We start from the raw sequence: 20,713 nt of genomic DNA, 5'->3' as shown, positions 1-20,713 counted from the left end.
GGGGGCTGCGCTGCCCGCCATGTGGTCGAGCAGTTGGGAAGTTCCTCAATGACACGTTTCAGCAGCAGAAGGAAAAGGCCCTGGAAGATCCAGCTATGAGATCTGGGATTGAGTGAGTGGAGCAGAGGCTGGAGTCCCAGGGTCTGGCGATCCAGGAAGTGGAGGAGGCAGTGGGGGGAGCACGAGGAGCAGCTAGCCTTGTTGGTGGCTGAGATGGGAGTGATGCGAGAGAGCCAGTAAAGGTTGAGGGAGAAGGTGGAGGATTTTGAGAATCGCTCCAGAAGACGAAACCTCAGGATTGTCAGGGTGCCTGAAGGCATTGAAGGTGCGGAAACTGGTGTGTACATGGCAAGGATGCTGGAGAGGCTGATAGGGGAGGGGGCCTTTGACCGGACCCTGGAGGTCAACTGAGGACACAGGGCGCTGATGACGAGGCTGCCATTGGGCGAGCCGCCGAGGGCGATGGTGGTGCAGCTGCACCGCTTTCTGGACAAGGAGAAGATCCTTCGATGAGCAAGGCAGACTAGGAAATGTACCGAGAGGGGAACGAGCTGCGGGTGCATCAGGACCTGGGTGCAGAGCTGGCAAAGAGGATGGCTGGGATTAACCAGGTTAAGGCTGCCCTCTTTAAAACGAGGGGGGGGGGGGGGGGTGGTCGGAGGCTTTGGGCAGTGGCCACCATGCTCGCTGGAATGAGGTAGGGGTTGCCAGGAGGCAGGCGTGGCAGGATGGGGCTAGTTCTTTGTTTGAGGGTGGGGGGAGAGAGAGAGAGAGAGAGGGGATGGTTGCTGACAAGGGTGTGGTTGGTGTGGCACACTTGGAAAGAGATTGGTGACGGATTACATGATGCGGGCTGGGGGCTGGTCCAAAAAGGGGTATGGCTGATCAGCAGGGGGTGGGGATGGGAGCCCCTGACCAGGCTAATCATGTGGAATGTGAGGGGGTTGAACGGTCATGTGTATTCGCTCATGTGAGGAGTCTGAAGGTAGGCGAGGCCTTTTTGCAGGAGACGCACCTGAAGATAGGGGACCAGATGAGGTTGAGGAAGGGATGGGTGGGGCAGGTGTTCTATTTAGGGTTGGATATGAAGGCGAGGGGGCGGCGGTGTTGGTTAATAAGCGGGTAGCGTTCGGAGGTGGGGAGAATTGTACCAGAACCACTGACATTCCCTCCAAATTTCCACATATCCCCCTCCCCGAATCGGGTAGAGATGGCAAGACTGGTGGACGAGATTTTGAGGATGGATAGGAGATACTTGGAGGCACCAGAGGAGTTTGGGCTAGTGTCTATGGAGAAGGTGGTGGGACAGTATGTGGGGGCCAGAGGGGCAGTGTATGAGTACGCGGAGAAGGTGAGCAGGATGTTGGCTCATCAATTGAGAAAGCAGGAGGCGGCAAGGGAGATTGACAGAGTGAGGGATGATAAGGATAAGGTGGTGATGAACCTGGAGGGGGTGAATGGCTTGTTTGAGGTGTTTTATAGAAGGTTATATGAGTCTGAGTCCCCCGGCCGGGAGAGGGGAGTGTGGTGGAAGGGGATACAGCAGTTTTTGGACGGGCTGGAGTTTCCCAAGGTAGAGGAGGGGCTGGTTCAGGTTGAGGGAGGTGATGGAGAGTATTGGGATGTTGCAGGCAGGGAAGGCCCTCGAGGCTGGACGAGTTCCCGGTGGAGTTCTATAATATCTTAAGAAGGATCTGGGCCACTGCTGGTGAGGGCAAGGGGTAGAGGGGAGCTCCCCCCTACACTGTTACAGGATTCTATCTCCCTGATTTTAAAGAAGCAGAAGGATTCGGAGCAGTGCGGGTCATATCGCCCAATATCACTACTGAAGGCAGACGGCAAGCTGTTGGTAAAGGTGTTGGCCTTGAGAATCGAGGACTGTGTCCTGGGGGTGATAGGCTATGATCAAACGGTTTTGTGAATGGGAATGTGAAGAGGCTGCTTAATGTAATCATGGTGCCTTTGGAGGGGAAAGTGGTGGAGGTAGTGCGATGGACGTGGATAAGACGTTTGACCGGGTGGAGTGGGAGTATCGGCTGGAGGTGCTGGGACGGTTTGGATTCGGGCAGGGGTTTGTGGATTGGGTCCAATTGCTGTACAAGGTGAGCGTGCAGATGAACCGAGTGAGTTCAGGGTACTTCGGGCTGCATCGGAGAATGAGGCAGGGATGTCCACTCTCCCCATTGCTCTTCGCCTTGATGATAGAGCTGCTGGAAATGGCGGTGAGGTAGTCGAGGGACTGGAGAGGGATTGAGCAGGAGGACATCGAGCATAGGGTCTCATTGTACGCGGACAACCTGCTGCTGTATATTTCAGACCGGTTGGGCAGTATCGGAGGCATCATAGGAATTTTAGAGGAATTTGGCCGGTTTTTGGGATACAAGTTGAATATGGGGTTGAGTGAGGAGTTCCCAATTGAGATTAGGGGGCTGGAAAGGGGGTCAGGGGAGTTGCCATTTAGGGTGGTGGGGGCGAGATTTAGACACTTGGATTGGATTAGATTGGATTGGATTTGTTTATTGTCACGTGTACCGAGGTACAGTGAAAAGTATTTTTCTGCGAGCAGCTCAACAGATATTCAGTACATGGAAAAAAAAGGGAATAAAAGAAAATACATAATAGGGCAACACAACGTACACAATGTAACTACATAAGCACTGGCATCGGGTGAAGCATACAGGGTGTAGTGTTAATGAGGTCAGTTCATAAGAGGGTTGTTTAGGAGTCTGCTAACAGCGGGGAAGAAGCTGTTTTTGAGTCTGTTCGTGCGCGTTCTCAGACTTCTGTATCTCCTGCCCGATGGAGGAAGTTGGAAGAGTGAGTAAGCCGGGTGGGAGGGATCTTTGATTATGCTGCCCGCTTTCCTCAGGCAGCGGGAGGTGTAGATGGAGTCAATGGATGGGAGGCAGGTTCGTGTGATGGACTGGGCGGTGTTCATAACTCTCTGAAGTTTCTTGCGGTTCTGGGCCGAGCAGTTGCCATACCAGGCTGTGATGCAGCGAGATAGGATGCTTTCTATGGTGCATCTGTAAAAGTTGGTAAGGGTTAATGTGGACCCGCTGAATTTCCTTAGTTTCCTGAGGAAGTATAGGCACTGTTGTGCTTTCTTGGTGGTAGCATCAACGTGGGTGGACCAGGACAGATTTTTGGAGATGTGCACTCCTAGGAATTTGAAACTGCTAACCATCTCCACCTCGGCTCCGTTGATGCGGACAGGGGTGTGTACTGTACTTTGCTTCCTGAAGTCAATGACCAGCTCTTTAGTTTTGCTGGCATTGAGGGAGAGATTGTTGTCGCTGCACCACTCCACTAGGTTCTCTATCTCCCTCCTGTATTTATTCTGACTCGTTGTTATTCGAGATCCAGCCCACTATTGTCATATCGTCAGCAAATTTGTAGATGGAGTTGGAACCAAATTTTGCCCCGCAGTCGTGTGTACAGGGAGTAGAGTAGGGGGCTAAGTACGCAGCCTTGCGGGCCCCGGTATTGAGGACTATTGTGGAGGAGGTGTTGTTGTTCATTCTTACTGATTGGGCATCAAGGTGGCCAAGGGTCTGGGTGCAGTTGCACAAGTTGAAGCTGACTCCGCTGGTGGAGCAGATGAAGGCAGATATTAAAAGCTGGGATGTGCTGCTGCTATCAGGGCAGGTGCAGATAATAAAAATGCTGGTGCTGCCAAGGTTTCTGTTCATGTTCCAGAACCTCCTTTTCTCGCCGACCAGGTACTTCATGAGCCCAGTCCTGGTGTCGATCCTAAGGTTGTGGGGGCAGTGGAGTCAGCATTTGGGAGTGGCGGGTGCGTTGGTGTGGGCACCAATTTGTAACAACCATAGGTTTGCACCGGGAAGGTTGGATGCAAGGTTTCAGGGTTGGTGGTAGGCAGGGAATGAGCAATTTGGTGATCTGTTTTTAGGGAGAAAATTTGCAAAGTTAGAGGATTTGGAGGAAGATTACGAGTTGCACAAGGGGAACAGCTTTAGGTAGCTGCAGGTTCAAGACTTTGCAAGGAGAGAGGTGTCGCCCTTTCCTGGGCTGCTGCCCCCGAGTTGCAAGGCAAGGTGCTGTTGAGGGACAAAATAGGGGAGGGGAAGGCGTCTGATGTCTATAAGGAGTTGATGAATTGGGAGGGAGCCCTGGTGGGGGACATTAAGCGTAAGTGTGAGGAGGAACTGAGAGGGGAGGTGGGAGCTGAGACATGGGAGGAGGCCTTGTGGAGGGTGCACGCGTCCTCGTCGTGCACAAGGCTAAGCCTCATCCAGTTTAAAGTAGTCCATAGGGTGCATATGACGGTGTCAAGGATGAGTAAGTTCTTTGTCGGGGTAGAAAATAGGTCTGCACAGTGCTTGGGGAGGCTCGCGAATCACGTCCACATGTTCCCAAGCTGAGGGGGTTCTGGCACAGGGGTTCTCGGACATAATGTCCGAGGTGTTGGATGTGGAGTTGGTCCCGAGTCCAGAGGTGGTGATATTTGGGGTGTTGGAAGACACAGGAGTCCAGGGGGTGAGAGAGGCCGATGTTTTGGTCTTTGTCTCCTTGATAGCCCGGAGACAGATTTTGCTTCAGTGGTGGGATTCAGAGCCGCCGAAAGCAGGGATGTAGGTGAGCAACCTCGTGGGCGTGGTAAGGGGTTACAATGGTGGGATGTGGGAAGGGGATGGTATTAGGGGAGCAGTGGGGGAGTGCATGCTGGGTATTTATAGAGTTGTTTGGTTGTTCGGCTTTTGTTTGTTTATATGAAAATACCTTGAATTAAATATTTTTTTAAAAATTGAATTTATCAAGAGTGGCTTGCAAATGTGGTATAGTGTGGGCAATGACACTGAAGTAATCGGCAAATTGTAGATCATTAATACCTATATTGGCCACTTTAGTTTTGGCATGGAGGTGACTGAGGTTAAAGCGGTTTCCAGGTCGGTGCTATTTAATACTGATGTCAGAGGGCAGATGGTCTTTGATGAGCTGAATAGCTACTGTCAGGTAGATTGTAAATAGTATGGGGACTCTCACGTAGTGTTGCTTGACCCTGGTCTGTATTTTGAAGGCATCTGTTTTAACCTCCCATCTAAATAGTTGCAGTCATATCATCATGAAGCAATTGCAGGATTGTGATGAGGTTTCTTGGACGTCTAAATCATTGGAGTTCAATTCACTGAGCCTCACCATTTACTGAGTCAAATGCTTTGGTCAGGTTGATGAATGCAATGAAGAGTTCCTGCTGTTGTTCTCAACATTCTTCTTGGTATTTCCGGGAACAAATACCATCGACGGGATTCTCCGATCCCCCGCCGGGTCGGAGAATCGCCGGGGGCCGGTGTCAATCCCGCCCCTGCTGTCTCCCGAATTCTCCGCCACCAGAGATTCGGCGGGGGTGGGAATCGCGCCGCGCAGGTCGGCGGGCCCCCATCCCAGCGATTCTCCGGCCCGCGATGGGCCGAACTCCCGCCGCTGTCAACCTTCTCCCGCCGCCGTGGATCAAACCACCTACCTTACTGGCGGGAGCAGGCGGGCTCCGGCGGTGGGGGGGGGGGGGGCACGGGGCGATCTGACCCCAGGGGGTGCCCCCACCGTGGCCTGGCCCGCAATCGGGGCCCACCGATTGGCGGGCAGGCCTGTGCCGTGGGGGCACTCTTTTCCTTCCCCCTTCGCCATAGTCTTCACCATGGCAGAGGCGGAAGTGACCCCCTCCCCTGCGCATGCGCGGGGATGACGTCAGCAGCCGCTGACGCTCCGGCGCATGCGCGGACGTACGCCGGCCGGGAGGGGAGAATCCCGGCCCATGTCAAAGGTTCCTCTGAATATTCTAATGCCAAACTGTGTCTCTGAGAGGATTTCCTCAGCCACGGGATGTAGGTGATTGAGAAGAATATAGTTCAGGATATTCCCTGCTTTGGACAAGAGGGAAACATCTCAAGAGTTTCCACGGCATGATTATTCCTCAACCTGAAGTAAGATGATCTGGTGATTGATCACATTGGTGTTTGTGGGATGTTGCTTTCTTAAATTACCTGTAATTACACTTCAATAAAGTACTTCACTGGCTATGCAGTGGCCCTGCAGTTGGGGCCTCTTATGCATTCCCTAATTTAATTGCTCCTACATTGGTGGCTGTGTCTTCTGATTCATTGTCACAAGCCCAGGCATTCCCTCCCTATAACTCTCCACATCCCAACTTCCAATTTCATCCTTGCGTCGTTTCTTAAAGCCTGCCTCTTTGAAAAGCTTTTGATCATCAGTCCTAATATCCCCATGTGTTTGATGCTAAAATTCATAAGCCTGTGTAACACCGTGGGGTGTTTTACAGTAAAAGCGATACATATACATGCAAATTGTTTAATACAGCTGACTTTCTCCTGACATCCACACACTGAATGCTCACAGGGGAGCGAGCGCACTGAGATTGTTGGTTAAATTGTGTCCAAAGGGAGACTCTGATACAAAGCACATATAATGTTAGACAAATCTTAGGTGCACAGGGTGTGGAGGCTAGGGTAGATGGGCCAGGGGCTCGGCTGAGAGTCTAATTTTGCACTCTGCTGAATTCAGTGGGGTGTAAAACAGGCTGTGGTATGAAACGGGTATTTGACTCCACCAAGCTTCTTTCCCGCTCGGCATGTTAGCAGGGCCGGCTCAAGGTACCGGCAACTCGGGCAGTCGCCCGGGGCGCCATGTGCTAGGGGGCGCCATGAAGGAGTGCGTGACCGGCGTCAGAGACCCGGCGCCACGTAAAAGACTCTGGTCCCGCGCATGCGCAGTTGGGCCGGTGCCAACTAGCGCATGCGCGGTGGCCGCCCTCCCTCAGGCCGCCCCGCACAAACATGGCGGATGGATCCAGGCTCGCCGGTGGTCACTCCGGCCCCCCCCCCGGGCCCCCTCCACCCCCCCCCCCCCCCCCCCCCTGCATGTTAGATATGAATGTCACCGTTGTGCGCAGGAGCATCAATATCAGTAGGCTCACTGGCAGTGCTTCTCACCTTCATCTCTGCTTTAAAGGTTTCGAGTTCCTTTTCTGTGTTCTCCTCAGCCAGGTTTCTCTCTCTCTCTGCCAGACCCAGCCTTGCTTCCAGTGTATAGCTGTCATTTTTAAATGCCAGGGAGAGCTGTATAAATGTATTCTGCAGGAAACAAATAAAGATTAGAGATTTAAACATCCTGTACACAGACAGACAGGCTGGAACTGGCAGGAGTGATGGAGTACGAAAAATGTCTCACCTCCTTGTGTTATAAACCCCCTCCAACTATAGAATCTCAGCACAGAAGGAGGTTCTTCAGCCCGTCGTTCCAGCTCTTTGAAAGAGTCATCCAATTAATCCCGTTCTCCTTGCTCTTTCCCCATAGCTCTGCAAATATTTCCTTTCCAAATATTTATCCAAGGCCCTTTTGAAAGTTACTATTGGATCTGCTCCCATCACCCTTCAGTCATGCATTGCAAATCGTAACAACTCGCTCTGTTAGAGGACCTCCTCTTCTCCCCTTTGGTTCGTTTGCCAGTATGTTGGCCTCCAATGCAAGAGGTTTAGAGTACAGGACCAAGGATGTCTAACCTCAGCTGTGCAGGGTCTTGGTGAGAGCACACCTGGAGTATTGTCTACAGTTTTGGTCTCCTGACCAAAGAAAAGATACATTTGCCATAGAGGGAGTGCAGTGAAGGCTCACAGACTGATTCCTGGACGGCAGGATTGTCACATGAGGAGAGATTGGGTCGGCTGGGGCTGTATTCACTATCTGTGTCCTCTGGCTATCGACTTTCCTGTCAGTGGAAACAGTTTCTCCTTCATGATTTTGAACACCCCTATTAGATCTCCTTTTAACCTTCTTTGCTCTAAAGAGGACAATTCCAGCTTCTACACATAACTGAAGCCCCTCATCCCTGGAACTGTTCTAGTAAATTTCCTCTGTACTCTCTTCAAGGCCTTGACATCTTTCCTAAAGTGTGGACCCAGAATTGGACCCAATACTTCAGCTGAAGCCTAACTAGTGTTTTTTTCAAGTTATATAAACAAACTTGTTTTTGGATTCTGCTGCGATTAATAAAGCCAAGAATTTCTTATGCTTTTCAACAGCCTTCTCAACTTGGCCTGCCACTTTCAAGGATTTATGTATATACAACCCAGTTCTTTTCTGCCCCTCCTTTAAAATTGGAACCATTTCATTTATATTGCCTCTCCTCCTTAAAGGCCTCCTTAAAACCTACGTCTTTGACTAAGTTAATACCAATTACAGAAAATACTCATCAGATTTACCAGCACCTATGCAGGTGAACGTTATATCAGAACTGGGAGAAGTCGGAACTGTAATAGGTTTTTTCTTTTCTTTACTCTATTTTTTCTCCCCTTCTCCAGTCTCTTCCCATCCACATCTGTGACTCTTCTGATGGCCTCCGTCATTTTAACAGTTGCCAGTTTCCTCGGTCTGCTCTCCAGCAAGGAAATCCAATCCCTCAATACCTCCATCCCCCAGCCTGACAGTCTGAGCGTTCCCTGTTTTTTTTTCCTGGAACAGAAGCCCAACCAGAGCCCATCCACCACTACCCTCCTTCGCCTAGTTTTCACATTGAACCGCTCCTTTGGCCGGAATTTTCCGTCCACCAGCGGTGGGAATTCTGAGGGCCTGCTGAATTTAACTACCTCTTGGGATGCTCCAGCCAAGAGTTCCACTGGCGTGAATTGGTGCAAGTCCTGAGAAACGGGGACTGGGGGTTTGGTGTCCGAGGGGTGGCAAGGGAGTGGGTATCTTCCCTACAAATGCCTCCAGGGTGACGAGGGGGGTCCTTCATGGGAGATGAGGGACAGAGGAGCTTGTGTTGGGCTGGAGGTGCTCAGGTCAGGGGTCTTTCCTGGAATGAAAGTTGTTTTGCTGCTTTTCTCATCCGTACGCCTAAACCTTAAACAGTCTGTCAGTATGCCAAGTTCAACGATCAATAAGGCGAAGGTAAAACTATTCCTGTGTGGGGTGGGGCAGCATCTGCTCATTCTAGGAAGCATTTGAGAATAAAGAGACAGCCTCTTAAAAATAAACTGTGGCTAGAAAATCATCTGTTCCCCTGAGTTAATGGGTCCCTGCAGAGCTTTATAAATAAACAATTTTAGTCCCCACTTTGAAACTGTCTAAACCTGACAATCAAAACGCTTTTAAGAGGCAATAACCCTTGAAATTGAATGTGAACAATGCAGTTTAAAGCTTTTAGCTGTCTGGCCCGTCAAACAGGCTTCAATACTTTAAAGGGCAATGGAATTGACAGTGAGAAAACCAATTCAAACATTTCCACTACATTAAATGGAATATTTTTACCTTTATCTCAAAGATTTTTGAATTTAGCATACTGACTGACTGTTTAAAGGGTTTAAGGCTGCAGATGGGGAGGTTTTTGCTTCATTGCCGGTTATTGTCAGGTGACTTTAATTTTTAGATTCTGACAGACTGTTTAGAGGGTTTAAAGGCTGCAGATGGGAAGAGCAGCCAAATGACTCCCATCCCAGGTGTGACTCCTGAGCTCCCCCCCCACCGCCCCCGCCCCCCACCGCCCCACACCGCAGCACAAGCCCTTCTGACCCCCACCTCCCATGAAGGACCTCCGTCAACACCCTGGAGGCATTTATAAGGAGGGTACTTGCCCCCTTGCCACCCCTTGGACTGCAAGGTGCCAGGTTGGTGTTGCCAAGGGGCAGGGCCTGGGGGGTGGGGGAGGGAGGGAATGAGGGGGGAGGTTGGAGGGGGAGACTGGGAATATTTGAAGGGAGGGGGTGGGAGGAACCTTGTCAGCTATTAGGCCTTGCCAGCAATCCGGGGGACTGCAACAGCGGATTGGGGCACCCTTTAAAAATGAATGGCATTGAATGGCATGTCAGGTTCGCTCCGAACGGCAGCAGGAATCACTTTGATTTTCCTGCTGGTGGGAGCACTTAGTCTTCATTTTGGCGAATCATGCCCTTTATCTCCACCCAGTCCCTCCAAATAAGAGGTGTTGTGGGTATCTGCATGGGCACTAGCTGTGTCTGCCTTTTTGTGGCATCTGCGAAACATCCCTTGCTCCAGTCCTACTCAGGTTATCTCCCTCAAATCTTTTCCAGTCCATTGATGACTGTATCAGTGCTATTTTCTGCTGTTGTCCTGCTAAATATTTCCAGCATTATTTGTTTCTATTTCAGATTTCCAGCATCCACAGTATTCTGCTTTTGTTTTCGATTTGTTGGCCACCTCTCAAAACCTCCCCCCCCCCCCCCCCCCCCCCCGATGTTTACCTACACCTCTGTGAATAAGCAACATTTTAAAACTTAAATGTACATTTTCTTAAACAGTTGTTTTTCTTACTGTGTAGGATCGAATTTAGATCCCACACTTGGGGGCGGTGGGAGTGGCTCAGAAAATATGTTGTTCAGCTTCGAACTGGATTTCGTCCGACTGTTGAATCCTAGTTCTGGGATTTTCAGGCTCGTTCAGCATTGAGAAGCAAGCCAGTTGTTGCTGACTTGATGCCAGGACTCTCTGTAGTTGAGAACCTGCCCTCCGACCTTCAGGCAAACAGACACGTCATAAAGAGCCACAGGAGACACTGAGAGAGCCTTTGATGGGAGACTTGTTGCATTTATACTCATGTCAGTTTACATTTTCAGTGAGTAGAGGATGTTTTAATGGAGTTATACACCAGCGCAATGCAAACCGCTGTTGGCAGGGAAATGAAAAAAACACCCACCTCAATTTCCTTCTCAGTGAGAGGAGGCAGACTGCAAAAAAAAAATGAGAAACTGTAAGTTACATAGAAATTATGGCACACAAACAGGCCATTCAACACAACTCTGCAGTCCTGGAATTTCCTGCTGCAGTGTGTCACTCCCCACCACCTGCCCACTCCCAGCTCGTCCCAACCCCCACTCTGTGACATTATTGACTGCCTTAGGCTTGGTGACGTCACTACCAACACTACCAAAGCGTTGCAACCATGCGGAATGTCAGTGGGAATTGGGAAGTTGCGTCAATAGCGGGGGGATGGGTGTGAGATCGGCGTAACTCTTTCATTTAATCATAAGGTTTAAGTGAATTTCAATTGCTATACTGAGTTGGGAGAGCTGATTTAAAAAGGACTTTCAGTTCCGACTGGCTGCAGACCACACTGGGTACAACTGTGCAGGCACAAGCTTCACAGAATGTAGTAAGTTAATGGAGTGTTTTAAAGCTTCAGCAGCCCCCCCCCCCCCCCCCCCCCCCCCACCCGCCGGAGCCAACCTGACTTACCTTCCCCTGATCAGGGAAGACTATTCTGGTTTTTGAAATTTCTTCCACAACAACAGATGATGGCGTGAAACTAGAAGCGGAAATGCTCAAATAGAGGCAGCCCAACTGAGGTCAATGAAATTACCGGCGCGATTTAATCACTGCATTGCCTCAAGTATGGATCTAGGTGCGCCGGTTAAATAGCGGGAAAGGCCAAAATCGAGATTTACACTGGCCGCTAATTGGTTTGCTATCTAACTGTCCTGCTCCAGATATGGTGAGCATATCATTGAACCCAATTTGCATCAATTTCCATTTCATTAGCAAGATTGAAGTCTAATGTAACAGCCTCCTGCAAATTAACCGGCTTCTCAGCGAGAAATCACGCAGACATTGTTTAACACTCCTTTTTAAAAACAAGGGCTGCTGAGGGAAACTGAGGAGGTGAGTAGCTATTTCCATTTTCTGGCATGCAGCTCAAGGGCTGCTTGGGGGTTGGGAGGCTGAAGTGTTCCTGGTCAGGGATCGCCCTGGGGCGGGAGGAGGGGCTTTTCACCTGTGAGGCCTTCAAGCATCTTTAAATATTGTGGATACCCACAACTGGGGCAACTACAGCTGCTGCATGTCTGTCCCAGCAAACACTTCCAGGATAGAGTCCTGCTCTTGGTTCTATGCTGAAGGTCACTTTAACTCCTTTTGACTGTGAGCAGCAGCTAGCTTCACAGCTGAAGGTTATTGCTAATAAGGAATTGGCCTTGTTAGTTGTGAGAGCATTTCACAGCTGTAGGTTGTGTTTGTTGCTTGCTCCTGCTGGTGGTTGCAAGTGCCTGGAGGCTGCTGTTGCTGTTTCCTTCCTTTTCTGTAGCCAGAAAGTAGGACAATTGTTTCGAAGATACTTGAGTCCTGGAACACCGGCTCAGGAGGACGTACGAGGCCAGGCAGCAATCCGGTTTGAAGCAAGAAGATGCTGTGGGATCTGGTGCACGGCATTGATCCAAACAGGCCATCTGTTAACACTGTTGAAGAAATGCTTTCGCAGATTGCTGATGCTTTTGTTGCTGGTATGGTGGGTGCTGCATGTAGCTGGCACATCACTGTGGGTTAAACATGCTGGAAGTCAAGGATGTTCAACTGTACCTTGAATGCCAGTGGAATATGTGGATGCCAGGATTTGGTTTGAGTGAGATTGGGCTGTGTGGGAGGGTCTGCACAGCTGCGGCTCCTGGGCGGAGAATGGCACTGATACACGGAACAAGTGACATATTGATGGACAGATCATTTCTATCACAAAGTTTTGGGCATGGTAACACATTCTCAGGCGTATCCTCCATTTCTGTTGAGGAAGCTGTGAGAAGTGATAGTGTTTGGTTTTCTTTGTGAAAATGAGCTGATATAGCTTTGTATTGGTACCAATATGAAACACTGATATTTCCTTGTTGTTTAAAGGTTAGTTGATTTCAAATCTTTGTTACTGTTGACCGTTTCATAAACAAAATATTTTCAAGCGCATTCTCGTGGGTACACGTGCTATGTCTCAGACAATGATTATTGCGTCGCATTTCAATCAAACTTTGAAGCCTGGACAGTTTGCCTGACCTCAGGAAGCATTAACACCATAGAGGCAGCAGCCAACAATCAAACACTCAAGAGCTGGGCTTCAGCACAGGAGATATCCTCGCGACCAAAGGGTGAGTGTGCGGACCAGGGAAGGGCACCCTAGCATGGCCTCCCTAAAATTCCCGACAAGGGTCTGGGGTATAGGGGCTCCTCCTGTGAGTGTGCAGAGTGAGGTTTTCCAGTACAATTGGCTCGCTGGATGGCACTCTGAGAGAAGGCGGGACATGTAAGAGTGGGGAAGGCTTGGGGGATTTGAGGATCCCGGGGTGGAAGCTCTAACTGATTGTCGGTCTTTCTCCTTCTGTAATTCCTTACAGATACCAAAATGAGTGGAGGTGTGAGTCCCACAGAGGATGTCTCGCGGTGCTGGTGGCAGCCCAGGCAGCCAGACGCCAGAGAAAGCAGCAGCGCCGACGCAGGATGGAAGCGACGCCCCATGTGCAGGGGGGCGCTGCACACCTTGAAGACCCGGCCACCCATCAGGCAGAGGAGCAACCTAGAGGGGGATGCCATCGACAGCCCAAGGTGTACAGGTGTCTTTGGTCTTTCAAGGAGATATGTGCTGCAGGAAACCCCATCTCAACAAAGAGACAGTGCGGCATCTGCAGCATGTCCTCGCGAACTTGGCACCTGGTGGAGGACAACACCCGCTTCTGGTGGCCATGAAGATCACTGCAGCCCTGAACCTCTATGCCACTGGTTCATTCCAGGGCTCGAGCAGGGACTTGTATGGCATATCACAAGCTACAGCCCACAGTGCAACCGCGAGGTCACGGATGCCCTATATGCTGGGCAGCTGACTCCACCAACTTTGAGCTGGACCAAGCCCACCAACATGCCAGGGCTGCATGATCCTCCACCATTGCCCGGATGCCAGAGGTCCAGGGGGTAATTGATGGGACGAACATTGTCTTGTGCGCACCGGACATCAGGGAGTGCCCTTCATTAATGGGATGCAGATCCATTCCCTGAATGTTCAGGTTGTGTGTGACCACTGCTTCCTGATCATGCACGTTTCCCAGGGAAATTACATGACAGTTACATCCTGAGACACTCGGAGATCCCCAGCATCTTCGAGGACCAACCAGGATGATGGGTTGGCTAATGGGGTGGATAAAGGATACCCGCTGCGGCCCTGGCTGATGATGCTGGTGTGAAGGCTGGAGAGCAAGGTGGCGACCTGATATGACGTGGCCCATGTTGCCACCTATGCTATCATTGAGTGGTGCATCGGACGGCTCAAAATGCGCTTCCGATGCCTTGACCGCTCTGGTGGTGCACTGCAATATACCCCTGGTGGTGCACTACAATACACCCCCAGAGGGTCTCCAGCTTTATGGTGGTCTGCTGTACCCTCTACTACCTAGCACAGCAGTGGGGCAAAATGATTGCGGAGGGGGGACGTGCAGCCTCGCCTGAGGAGGAGGCGGACCAGGAAGGGATGGTGGATAAGCCCAGGGAGGACCTGTAGGAGGAGCTGGAGGATGGAGGACAGGTGGTGGCAAGGCATGCCCGGTGAACTAGGGAGGCCTTCATCCTTGCCTGCTTCTCATAGGGCGAGGCCTTGTCTGTGAGCTCATTCCCTCCTCACATCCCCTATTTCTGTCCTTCCTCCCCATTCCCCAAAACTTCCACCCCCCCCCCCCCCCCCTCCCCCCCCCCCCCCCCCCCCCCCCCCCCCGGCAACAACAACCCTGTTCCACCCTCCAAGGGTCTGTGTAAAATCACCCCAGGGCGATGGGCCTGTGTCGGCACTTTTGTCTTGTCAATATACAAGGCAGGAGAGTGATGATCACTCACTGTGACGTTAGCTCTGGTGCTGCTCAGTTTATGCCAAAGTCTGACTCCTGTCTTTCTGCTGACAGTACGTTAAAACACATCCTTTGAAAACGGTCTGCATCAGAGGCGTTTGATCTTGGACCACTGTGCCCGGGGGGGGGGGGGGGGGGGGGGGGGGGGGGTAAAGGTGGAGGGAGTGGAGGGCAACAGGGGATGGAGATGAAGACAGGCTCACTGTGAAGATTAACATGACAGAGGCTTCTCATGTATCATATGTAATCTGTTTTAATAGTGAATATTTGACATTTCCATTCCCCCTAGCTACCAATAGTGACCGCCCCCTGCCCCCTCCCCCCTCAACCCCAGTTCCACTCAGTGATCCTCAATCACCTTGATCTTATGTGGTCTAGTGCTACATCTAGGTGTGTCCCCAGGCTCCATATCAGAGTTGGAGGGCCCTGGCCGACTTACCAGTGTCACTGTTATCGTCGTGCCACCCTGTTCTACCTGCTGCCCTGAAAATTCACCGGTGTGCTACAGATGCTGCCAGACTTGCAGAGATTTTCCAGCATTTCCTCTTTAGTTTCGGGTCGATGGCAGATGGTCTGTGTGGTTACTGCAACCGGACATGAAAGTGTTGTGTTGGTGGGTGCCAGAGGATGCAGAAGAACAAGCACAGAAATTGAGGGCAGGATTCTCCGACCCCGGCACCGACGCCGCTCCGACGCCGGTCCACCGATTCTCCAGTCACCGGAGAATCGGCGCCATTGGTGCCGGCCCGTCGCCACGCGCCGGTCGGGGGCCGCTCTACGTGGCCACCCCGACGATTCTCCGCGCGGGATGGGCTGAGTGGCCGCCAAGATAGGCCGAGTCCCGCCAGCGCCGTTCACGTGTGGTCCTACCCGGCGGGACCTCGTCGTACATCCTGCGGGGGGCGGCCTTGTGGGGGAGAGGGGGGAACCGACCCGGGGGGGCCTCCACCGTGGCCCGTGATCGGGGCCTACCGATCGGCGGGCCGGCTTCTCCTGGTGGGGGCCTATTTTACTCTGCGGCGGCCCCTGCAGCTCTCCGCCATGTCGCGTCGGTGCCGGCATGGAGAAGGCAAGTAGCGCACATGCGTGAGTTCATGCCAGTCTCAGCGCGCATGCGCAGACCCGTAACGCCCGTTTGACACCGGTATCGGCAGCTGGAGATGCATGAGTCGCTCCAGTGCCGTGCTGGCCCCTGATCACTGCTCCTCAGGATCAGAGAATCCCGCCCCGGGTGTGGGGAGTGTGCGAGGTTTTAGCCAGTGTTTTGTGGGTGGGGGGTTGGAAATTTGAGGGGTGGCAGGTGTAACTGGTGGCCAGGAGAGAGGTGGTAAATTACTCTTTCAGCTTGTTGGAGGTCGTTGATCTTCTTCCTACGTTGTACAACAGTCCTCCTACCCGCACTGACAGCCGCTGGTACTACATCCCAGGCTCTGCTGTTGGTCCAACCTCAGAGTGGGAATAGGATATCCTATCTCACCTTGACAGTGTCCAGAAGCCTGGTCAGGTCGGCATCGCCAAAGCGAGGAGCAGGTCTGCGCGTTGCCATGCTTGTGTGTTGACTGGAAGTGAGTGGTGAGGGAGTGTTAGAGACTAGCTGTTGAGGCGCATGTCCGGCAAATCCTACAACGATAAAAGCAATAATGCCGAGAAGCTTGTGGGGCTCATTTCCGGCACTAAGTGCCGTTAAATGTGGGCTGCGATATTGCCCATGCAACCATCAAGAAACACTCCGCCAAACACGCCCAAAATTATATTTAGAAATGTTGCCATTAAATTGCGCCACATCTGCAGAGAAGGCATGTGATTAGGCATCACCACATCAAAGAGAGGTAAGTGCATTCCAATCACTCGAATGACTGCAAGGCACTTATCTCTCTTTGATGTGGTTGGTGTTTGTAAACTCCCGGGTTTTGGCACTTTGGTATTAACCCATGAAGGGAGATGAATGGATCAAGGCTGCAGCTGTTTTGTGGAAGCGGTCAATCACAGCCCACTACAAGAAATGAATGAATGAGTTTCAGCTATAGGATCTGAGGGGTTTAAATGCAGATCACAGCTGTTCCCGTTCAAGGAATGGACAGATGGTGCTTCCAGGTAAGTAATACAACTGTAATTTTTCTCACTGCCCCTGTCAAGGCTGCTCTCTAGCTTCCAGACAGGGTTCTCTTTCCTGGAGGCATTTGTAGAGGCGTTCCTTTAGTTAGGGGTCATTGTAGGGGGTTCCTTTAGTTAGGGGATCCCTGGAGGGGTCTCCGTCTTTAGAGGGTCTCTGTGGGGGTGGGGGGGGGGGGGGAATTGCCCATTTTGGAGGGTCTCAATGAGTGGTCTGCCATTTTCGGTGGTCTCTCGGGGGTGGGAGGACTGCTCGGGGAGGGGTAGGCAGGTAGTGCATTGTGAAGGGGGAAGGGTGACCCTCGGGTGGATTTTGGGGTAAGTTGGGACAGAAGGAGCAAGAGAAAGGAAGAGAAAATGGGAGAGAGAGAGATCCAGACAGACAGATAATTGGGTATAATTGGAGGGACAGAAAGACAGAATGAAGGAGGGAAGGAAACGTAAAGAGAAACAAACAAGTGGAGCAATGAGAGACAAAGGGAAAGAGACAGAAAGAGGGAAGGAGACAAAAGGAGAGAAAGCAAGACAGAGGAAGGGACAGAACAAGACAGAGACAAAGAAAAGTGGGTGAAAGGGTGTGAGATGGAGAGAGAGAGAGAGAGAGAGAAAAAAAGAGCGAGAAAATGAGAGAGAGCTGGATTCTCCGATTCTGCGGCTATGTCCGGAGGATGCGTCTGGTCTTCCGACCAAAAACCTGCACCGATGCTCTGTCTGGTAGGGGCTAGCTGCCACGCCACCTGGCTTTATTTGCCGATACGGACGCAGAACGGGCGAGCCCATGGCCACGCATGCGCACGGAGGCAGTCTGAGGCGGCCACGCAACATGGCGGAGGCCCCTCGTGGACCCGGCCTGCCAAAAACTGCCCCCTGTAACCCCGTTCGCCACTACTGACCACCCCCCCACCATTCCCCCCAACCCCTGCCGAAGCCCCCCTCTGCCAGTGGAACAGCTCCCCCCCCCCAAGACTGTGGTGGCGCTGGACACAGTCCGCAGCCGCCACACCAGATTTGAGAGGACACGTGACTGATGCCGTCGGGAAGTCGGCCCATCAGGAGTGGAGCATCGGGGGTGGGCCCCAGGTGGCGTCCTGAGGCTGACACAAAGGCACGCGAGTATGCAGTTTTTGAGTGGGCGGAGCATCGGAGAAACGCCGCCACCCCTGATTTCGGCGTTAAAAGGGAATCGCCGGGTGATCGGCGAACGCAATTTCAGTGTCAGCAATCGGAGAATCCCGCCCACAGAGGGCCAGTAAAGAGGGACCAAGAGAGGGACAGGGGAAAATAAATGAGAGAGATATGGAATGAGAGATGAGAGAGATAAAGGTGCAGGGGAAAGTGTGAGAAATAGAGATAAAGAGAAAAAGACAGTGGGAGAGAGTGGTAGAGCACGGCAGTGACAGAGAGTGAGATACAGAGAAGGGCAAAGAACAAAACAAAGAACAATACAGCACAGGAACAGGCCCTTCGGCCCTCCAAGCCTGTACCAGTCATGATACCAACCTTGGTCAAAACCCTCAGCATTTCCTTGTGCCGTATCCCTCTATACCCATCCTATCCATGTATTTGTCAAGATGCCTTCTAAGTGCCGTTAATGTATCTGCTTCCACAACCTCCCTTGGCAACGCATTCCAGGCACTCACCACCCTCTGCGTAAAATGCCTGCCTCGCACATCTCCTCTAAACATTGCCCCACGGACCTTAAACCCATGCCCCCTGGTGACGGACCTCTCCACCCTGGGAAACAGTGCCTGCCCATCCACTCTATCCATGCCCCTCAATCTTGTCGTTCTCTAACAGGTCACCCCTCAACTTCCGTCGTTCTAATGAAAGCAGTCTGAGTCTACTCATCCTCTCCGCATAGCTAACACCTTCCAGACCAGGCAACATCCTGGTAAACTTCCTTTGCACTCTCTCCAAAGCCTCCACATCCTTCTGGTAGAGTGGCGAGCAGAATTGTACGCAATATTCCAAATGCAGCCTTACCAAGAATAGAGAGAAAGAGGTAGGGACAAAGGGAGCGAAGCAGATAAAGAGACCGGGGTAGAAAGAAAGAGACAGAGAGATAGACATGGAGAGAGAAGGGTGCAGAGATTTGAGAACAGAGCCTGTCGCTCAGAAGCTTTAACTTCTTACCCTCCAGGCAGTGACCGGTGAACCTTCAACTTCCGCAGCAGTATGTCTGGAATATTTGGTGTGATTTCGGAATTGCCTTTACTGCCATCAGCTGCTGGGCAGGATATAGACGACAGACCTTAAAAACAAATTGCAGTCACAAGTTTCCATGAACAGTTAGACCTTTCCAAATAGCAAAAGAGAAAGGTTCTGAACTTACCCAGTGTGAGTGCAGCATGGGAACATTTTGTGACCCTGAATGTGGAGGTGTTAAACGGTTTACAACGAAAGGGGTCATAAATCTGTCAAAACTGCTGCTGTTCACTCTCTGGTTCCCGAGGGGTTAAACTCAAAACCAGTGAGCCCAGCGACAACGTCAATAAAATTAATTCGATTTTCACTGGGCAAAAAAATTAAAACTATTTAATTCAACACAGCTCACGTCTCTTATATAACAGGTGATTCTACGTCAGAGGGCAATCAATGTTTTCTATTAGTCTGGGAGCTTCAACAGCAACACTGGTGCAATTCAAAGCACACATCTATTACTTATCAATACACTGCTCAACTGTTTAATACACACACCAAATAGGAGACACACACACACACCCCCACACTCCCCCTACACACACACACACGCGCGCGCAATCTTCACCAAACCTACACATACAAACACCCCAACCTAATCTTAAACCCTGCAAAAACACATGACATCCTTGAAACACACATAGAACCACCCCCCAACATACACAGACAAATACAAACATTACCAACCATCCTTTCCATACACTCCCCCACCCCCCCCAACAAACACACACAAACATCCCCCCCCCCCCCCCCCGACACATCCACTCACCCACACACAACCAAACACGCAGACACATGCACAGGCGAACACACACAGGACACAGACACACACATAGAAATCTATGCCTGGTTCAGCTGCTGCCTCTTACCTCTGTCCTGTTCGATTGTTTCACTGAGATCCGGTAATCTCAATGCTGACAGATTTTGGTTCCTCATCATTTTATTTTCCTGGTTAAATAAAGAGAAATATTTTACCTGTCTCATACTGGAGAATGCTTTACTCCTGGAATTATTGAGGCTGCATTTCAACATACAGAGAGAGATTTCCAGCCAAACACAATGAAAATGGCTATTGTGGGACTGCACTAAAATGCTGCATCTTTTGATGAAAAAAACCCTGCAAACATTGTAAAACACCTTGCAATTACCATAAAGACCAGTATATAAATCACATGAATATGTTAATTGCCTCCGTGATTTTTATGCATTAGCCACAAGGCACCACTTGTAGAGATTGACTGTCCTAGGTTCACAGGTTATAAGCTATACAGGAAGCTGAGGTGCAGCAGGCATGATGTCAGATTACATTTCTCCTTTAGCTTTTAAATCAGGCGGTTTGTCACATACTGTTCTGCAACAAGTATTAGATGCACCTTATACATGAAAGAGGTGGAGTACATTTACCAAAGATGATTTGCTAATCATTGGTATCGGCACAGCAAATGTTTGTAATTAAAGGCAAAATCCTTTGCACAGAAACCTGCCAACAAGAGATTGAGAAAGACCTGCCCAGTTTGCTGTGCCCAGTTTGCTGTGCCCAGTAGATGGCATAACCTCGCATGCTGCTGTCTGCGCACCCCCCCCCCCCCCCCCCCCCCCCCCACGCCACATAAAGCTGTCTCTCAGAGCACACAACGAAATGTGGCCAATGCAGGAAAAAATAGTTCTTAGCAATTATCCTCTTACCCCCTGAGCTTCCAGCAGGAAAGATGTTGGGTACAATTCTCCCATTTTGACTCTTAAGTGCTCCTGCCAGGGGGTATGTT

The 20,713-nt window shown here is 51.0% G+C and overlaps 1 protein-coding gene across 1 annotated transcript in view; it reads right to left on the bottom strand.

The window, feature by feature from the left end:
* The window catches only part of mrvi1 (murine retrovirus integration site 1 homolog), a 270,208-nt gene that overhangs the window by 56,527 nt on the left and 192,968 nt on the right, over positions 1–20,713 (bottom strand). Inside the window, exons 16-19 of the mRNA XM_038806059.1 lie at positions 19,817–19,895; positions 18,882–18,999; positions 10,691–10,721; positions 6,972–7,112 (exon numbers count right to left, since the gene is read on the bottom strand). Of these exons, the coding sequence (XP_038661987.1) occupies positions 6,972–7,112; positions 10,691–10,721; positions 18,882–18,999; positions 19,817–19,895 (369 nt within the window). The remainder of the gene's footprint in view (positions 1–6,971; positions 7,113–10,690; positions 10,722–18,881; positions 19,000–19,816; positions 19,896–20,713) is intronic.

This window comes from Scyliorhinus canicula, chromosome 9 (assembly GCF_902713615.1).
Source record: "Scyliorhinus canicula chromosome 9, sScyCan1.1, whole genome shotgun sequence".
Classification (NCBI taxonomy): Eukaryota; Metazoa; Chordata; class Chondrichthyes; order Carcharhiniformes; family Scyliorhinidae; genus Scyliorhinus; species Scyliorhinus canicula.
Note: the sequence above shows the minus strand (reverse complement) of the source record. Positions and strands in the feature narration are given on the sequence as shown.